Below are 6,323 nucleotides of genomic sequence, written 5' to 3' on the forward strand. Positions count from 1 at the left end.
ATGTTGCATATGTCGTTATGCATATACACGTATGTTTCAAGTGTTTCATCTGTTTCAAAGTATGTTGTAAATGTTTGATATGAATGTTTTAAAAGTAGATCAGGTGTTTCAGGATGTCGGTGGCTGACGGACAGTGGCCTGCCGCAGCCGCCTGTTGCTGCTACTAGGGCGCAGCCGTGGGTCAAGTCACGTGGGCTCCCTATGCCAGCGCGGGGTAGGCGCGGTCCTGCGATTGACGCGGTGGGCACGGGATGCGGACGCGGGACGTGAGACGGGATATGAGCGGAGGAGCTACGTCCGGACGCGATATCCTATTCGGATGTTCGGACGCTAGCCCTTCCATTTTGAAAAAGAGTGTTTACATTGGGCAAAGTAGAACATGAAGATACTGCCGCCTGCTGTCATCTCACTACAATTCTTGAAATGTTCTGATCACACCAGAATTATTACAGTAAACAAGCTACATATGCATGGGTCGTACTTAAGCATGCGCTTATTTACCGACTTGTCATGCTCCCTACGCTACATATGCTTGGGTCGTACTAAGCATGCCCTTATTTACCGACTTGTCGTACTCCCTACGTTTCAATTTAGAGGTCATTTTGCGTCCTATTCGTTTGGGCTTATTTGGCTGATAAACCATAGTTGAAAAATACTGTTGGTTGATTTGGTGTGAAAGAAAAATATTGTTCGTTGGCTGAAAAAATACGGCTTATAAGCCAAACAAACCCAAACGAACAGGACGTTGGTTGTTCTAGATTATATATTAGACATATCGTATATCTAAATATACGATAATAAAAGCTATTTCACTAGAAAAGTCAAAACGACCTGTAGTTTGAGACAGACGACCTGTTTGCTAGTTGGTTTCTAGGCTGATAAGCCCAGCTGATACTGGTTTGTTATGAGAGAAAAACACTGTTGGCTAGCTGATAATCCCTGGCTGAAACAGATAAGGCTTAGAGTGATTTGATACGTAAAATTGTGAGGAAATCTACCATGTCCCATCTTAGGTAGTCTTCCAGCCGCGCTGGCTAGACATTGAAAAGGGAAAACAAGTCTCACGATGCTACACTGCAGCTTCAGTGAATATTCATTCACAAGCAATTGACAAGATGACAATCCAAGAAGGCATCTGCTAACGTTCAAATCATTCAACAAATAACTGGAGAAAAACTGAACTACGACAAATTAGCTTCCGAACTGAACACTGTGCATAGCTCTCAATCTAGAAACAAGGTACATGCTCTAATAACATCAGATGGACGCATAGCAGGTTTCAAATATGGGCTTGAAATTGACTTTAATTTTAAACCCCACCCCACCCACCCACCTGAGCTCTAGTTTCTTTAGCTCATATCAAGAATATGAAAACAGCATGTAAAATTCTCAGAGAATATCATGGATCAACATGTTTCTCCAGGAAAGCATTAGCCAGATTGCTGAAGCTGGTACTGACAGCTCCAGCTGAAGCATACTCTCTTATAGTCCTAACTACATCTGGTTTCAGGATCTCCTTCTTTGTCAAAGGGTTGCAAAGGTAATACAAAGCCCCAAGTGCATAAGTCACCTGTCATGCAATCATCAAAAGGGAAATTGTTCACATGAGGACTACATGTACGGAATTTGGAGGTACTAATGTTATAGTGTCATTAGCTTCAGAAATACTTACAGTATTCCACACCGGGTTCGACAAGCATTGTATAACCAATGGGATTCCACCACACTGAGTAATGATTGAAGCATTTGCAGGATCTGCATGTAGAAAGGTGGATACAGAAGGTGTTGAGCGCTTCATTGAATTCACATCGAATAATAAATCATAGAATTCAAGGTATTGTGTTGCTCACCAACACAGGAGTTACATATTCCACCAATGCCGAACTCGACAAGCCTTTCATTTGGCTCTGTAATGCAGTCCAAGAATAACTCAAGAACATTCAGCTGAGAAAATAAAAGTAGAGTTATTGAACAGTTGTAAAGTAATAAAGCCAATTCAAGATTGTCTTTACAGGAAATCTGCAACAAGTGTTCCAAAAGAAAAGTTTAGTGGAATCAACCTGGCGCATGAAGGCATAATTAAAAGGGTCATAAGCAAAATTTGCCAAGTTCGCAGCTATCTTTTCCTTAGATTCTGAAACAAGACAGACAAAGTGAGTGTACAATTTATAATAGCATGGAACTTATAGAGTTCAACATAAAGAATACATCATCTCTATGAGCTTCTCCATTATAAATTGACCACACGGGATAATTTTTCAATGCTCATCTGTCTGAAATCTAATCAGAGCATCCAGAAAGCATACATATAGCAAGTACCGCCGACACACGGACCAGATGTTCTTGTTGTGGTTGAATTAGTCTGTGCTGCATATTTTCATTTTTCCCTCTAGATGTTTATACCAGTTTAGCTTATGCTGAATATCTTTGTTTTGTCCTCTAGATCTGCTCTAATTGTCTATAGTATCCAATAGTGAAGTATAACTCAATACTAAAACATCTTTCCACTTGAACTAATCCATGTAATAGATCCCATCCCAATGAAACAATCAACCAGGAGCAACAAAGCATCACCTCTAATCACACAAATTACTAGTACAATTTTCAGACTAAAGCGCATTGCTGCCGAAACTGCTTCCTAAACTGACACTCAAGAAGCTAGAGAAATACACAGAGACTGGGCTGTAGGGTGTGGGCTGCACGGCGGCCTGTAAAAGAACCAAGCGTAAGGTAGACACCAACCTTCATCCGTGGCGTTCTGGAACTGGGTCACGAGATCCTGGACACAAACAATCAAGCGGAACAGGTTAATCAGCGAGAAACGGATTTGCAAGGTGAATGTCCAGCGCCAGCACCAATCAATGGGGAATGAAAAAAAAAACAAAGGGAGGACCAGGGACAGGACTTCTTCTATTAATACAATGATACGCAGCTCTCCTGCGCATTCGAGAAAAAAAGGGAAAATTAGACGAGTACCATTAAAAGATCTATGGTTTAGAAAAATACCACTCAAAGATTCAGTTTTAGAAAACTAGCACCGAAAGATTGCTAGTTTTCTAAAAGTGAATCTTTGAGTGGTATTTTTCTAAACCATAGATCTTTTAATGGTACTCACCTAATTTTCCCAAAAAAAACCAGGGACAGGACTGACCTGAAGGTACTGGTCTCGCGGAGTCCCAGAACGGCCGGTGCGCTCGACCTGGCGCTGCGCATTCGTGAACATGACTCTCCACCTAGAATCAGATGATTTTCTTGGCTAGCCCGGCAGAGCTGAGGTAGCAAGGAGGCCGGCGCTGGCACCGTCACCGAAGAACAACACGTCAGGCTGAGGATTTTTTTTTTTTTGATTGACTGAAAAGAAAACCAGAGAAAGGGACTAGTGGAACACCATTGCCAATGCCACGGTGCTTCTTGTGTGGGCTTTACTTTGGTACTAGCAGATGCCCTTGCATTACTATGGGAGCCTCAAAATTTTTGACATAAAGCATCTAAAACCTACAACAACGAATAGTCTCTGATCATGAACCTTGTTTTAATTAGAGCTTTATGCTTCACGCAGCACCAACACAAAGCCTTATTTGCAGCACCCTAAAAATACAAAGAGGGGCATGAAGATCATTCTTATCTTTATAGGAAATTTCCCAATTTGGCTGAAAGTACACTTTACATAATATGCCTCAGAATTAGAGCAATTGTCTATAGGGAATTCATAATATACAGTTTAAAGTTCCAATATATGGTCAAAACACAAGTAGACTGAGTTTAAGTGGCTCAATATCTATAGCAACAAGAGTTTAGAAGCATGTGCAAGGAGACAGCTAAAAGAGGATAGATAACATATGCAGACCCAGCTTTTTGGGGTGGAGGGAGTACAAACTTTGTAGAACATCACCATTAAAAGAACTTTGTAGAATATGGAATGCTCACTAGAGTAAAAGAATGCACGGTTTACCATGATATTCCAAATTAAATGATTAATGCAAATACAGTGATAATAGTGCTACATAAGAAATGATGTTACAAGCCATGAGGCATAGAAAGAGCAATCTGTTTATTGTGATCCAATTTAGGAAACAAAAGGAAACATTTTTATTTCCGGCGAACGCAAAGTGCAAAGTGAAGAAACTGCCACATGCCCTGAAGCATATAGCATTAGCATTGAAGTCATGTTTCGTTTACCTGCCCCACCCAAAAAAAATGCACAATAGCACTCTCAGATTCAAAAATTGTGAGTGAATATAGTCATGGATTAAATAACACAAATGATTGACAGAACTAATGTAAAAGACACAAATGCCATTGTGAGATTTGTTGTTGCCTTAAACTGTAGTGTGTACCACAAATGATCGATGGAAGTAATGTAAGATACACAATCTGTACGGGCAATCACCTCATATTCCTAAAACACATTCAAGTAAGCCCTATGTTGTATGGAAACTTGATCTCATCCCTTAACATATCACTCACATATTAGAGTTTGTTACATGGAGAATCTACCAGGAAAAGAAGTAGCAGAAAAAACTGGACCAATGCCTCTGATATCACTCAACACAGAAATGCAGTACAAATTAAACACAACCGCAAACTCTTCACTTGTTTCTTCACTATAAGCAAAATTAAGCCATTTCATTGTGTTAGAATGTTTGGATCAGAAACAAGCATCTGAATTTGGCACATTCAGCCGCTCAGCACGCACTGACTTGACGCATTGTATCAAACGCTTCAAGGGCAAACAAGCAAAAGGGAAACCCAGACCGTACCAGGACAATCGGAACTCGAGGAGCTTACCAGAGGCTACTGCGCAGTGGCAGCGGTACCCTCCTCGCGTGACAGGAGGATGCGGCGGCGGAGAGGCGGGCGCCGGCGCGTCGTCGCTCCTCGCGTCCTCAACAGCGGCGGGCGTGAACAGGAGGGCGATGGAGCAAGGACGAGAGGGCGAGAGGGCAGGCGAGGAATAGGTGGAGGCGGAGAGGCGGGCAACGGCTCGTCCTCCTCGCGTCCGCGTCCACAGCGGCGGTGGGGGCGAACGGGAGCAGGGCTCGAGACTCGATTCTCGAGAGGCGAGGGACGAGGTTAACGCTGGCTCGTCACGGCTCGGTTCCTTCTGACTCGGTAAGATAATAAACTAGCTTGGTTTGACTTGTTAACCTAATGAATTAGAAAGTTAGCTCGGTTCGGCTCGTTAAAAGCCTCAGTCGGCTTGTTAAGCTCATGAGCCAGGTATAAAAAATATATAAAATATAATATTTGTATTTATCTAAAGTTTAAAAATAATAATAATATAAAAGAAATGCATTTAGACCAGTTACTAGTTAATTTATAGAGTCTAGATCAGTTACCAGTCAATTGTAAAGTGCAAGACATGAAGTAATACAAAAACTAATATAAGTTTTGATACTTTTTTTCCTGAAAGCTTGCCTCGTTTAGCTCGCGAGCGGCTCGTGAGCTGGCTCGAATTAGCTTGTTATAGCTAACGAGCTAAAATATTGGCTCGGCTCCGAGCCGAGCTGAGTCGAGCCAGCCATGAACCGAGTGAGTTAACGAGCTTCGAATTTTTCGTCCAGCCTTAGACGAGGTGATAGTAGATTTCAGCCTAGGCGTTCGGTTTTAATCGACGGTTCGGTTTCTTCGGTTTTCTAAAATTTCGGTTTTCAAAAAATGACCCTGATTAGTTTGCTAAAATTCTAAAAACCGATCAATTTCGGTTAAAACCGAATGAACCGATGCAAGAAAACATCAGACAGGATTTAGAACTGACAGCACAACACAATACAAACTTGCACAGCACATTATATTATTTGAAGACTCAAGACTGTTACAAACTTAACAATTCAATGCTCAAATCAAATAATACAAATTTGCAGTTCATTCTTGATAATAAACCACAGTACTCTATCAGTTTTGATAAATAACAGGAAAAAATAGAGTTCGGTTCGGTTTCTCGGTACTTCGGTTCGGTATGGCATAGAAATCGAACCCGAAACCAAACACCGAACTTCATAGAACTGGAAACCGAAACCGAACCGGTTCGGTTGGGTATTCGGTTTTCGGTGAAAAAGCGCCCAGGGTGAAGGCCCCGTTCGCTGGTCTGAAACTTGGCTGAAAAACATAGTTTAGGCTAAATTGTTGTGAGAGAAAAACACTGTTCCAGCTAAAAAAAAGAAGCCAAACAAATTAAATATGGGATAAGCCAAACAACGCAGAAGTAGATTGACTTTACTTTAAAAAAAAGGTGGTTATACCGTAAGTCCAAAGATGGAAGGTAAGCCATAGGCAATCAGGCATACATGCCACGATATGTCGATATGTACTCCCTCAAGAAA

At 41.5% G+C, this 6,323-nt stretch overlaps 1 protein-coding gene across 4 annotated transcripts; it reads right to left on the reverse strand.

Moving 5' to 3' along the window:
* Positions 1 to 1,334: 1,334 nt before the first annotated feature.
* On the reverse strand, positions 1,335 to 5,084 carry LOC136539282 (uncharacterized). Of its 4 annotated transcripts, none has more exons than XM_066531227.1 (8): positions 4,789 to 5,084; positions 3,389 to 3,495; positions 3,152 to 3,293; positions 2,743 to 2,779; positions 2,061 to 2,134; positions 1,851 to 1,944; positions 1,673 to 1,755; positions 1,335 to 1,570 (listed from the first exon to the last, which is right to left on the reverse strand). In XM_066531227.1, exons 3-8 carry the CDS (start codon positions 3,221 to 3,223, stop codon positions 1,400 to 1,402), a joined length of 531 nt encoding a protein of 176 aa, XP_066387324.1. In that variant the 5' UTR covers positions 3,224 to 3,293; positions 3,389 to 3,495; positions 4,789 to 5,084; the 3' UTR covers positions 1,335 to 1,399. The 4 variants fall into 4 exon arrangements, with proteins under 4 accessions (XP_066387324.1, XP_066387325.1, XP_066387323.1 ...); XM_066531228.1 differs by lacking the exon at positions 3,389 to 3,495 and adding an exon at positions 3,527 to 3,588; XM_066531226.1 differs by having other exon boundaries at positions 3,389 to 3,588.
* Positions 5,085 to 6,323: the final 1,239 nt, after the last annotated feature.

Source organism: Miscanthus floridulus, chromosome 2 (assembly GCF_019320115.1).
Source record: "Miscanthus floridulus cultivar M001 chromosome 2, ASM1932011v1, whole genome shotgun sequence".
Classification (NCBI taxonomy): Eukaryota; Viridiplantae; Streptophyta; class Magnoliopsida; order Poales; family Poaceae; genus Miscanthus; species Miscanthus floridulus.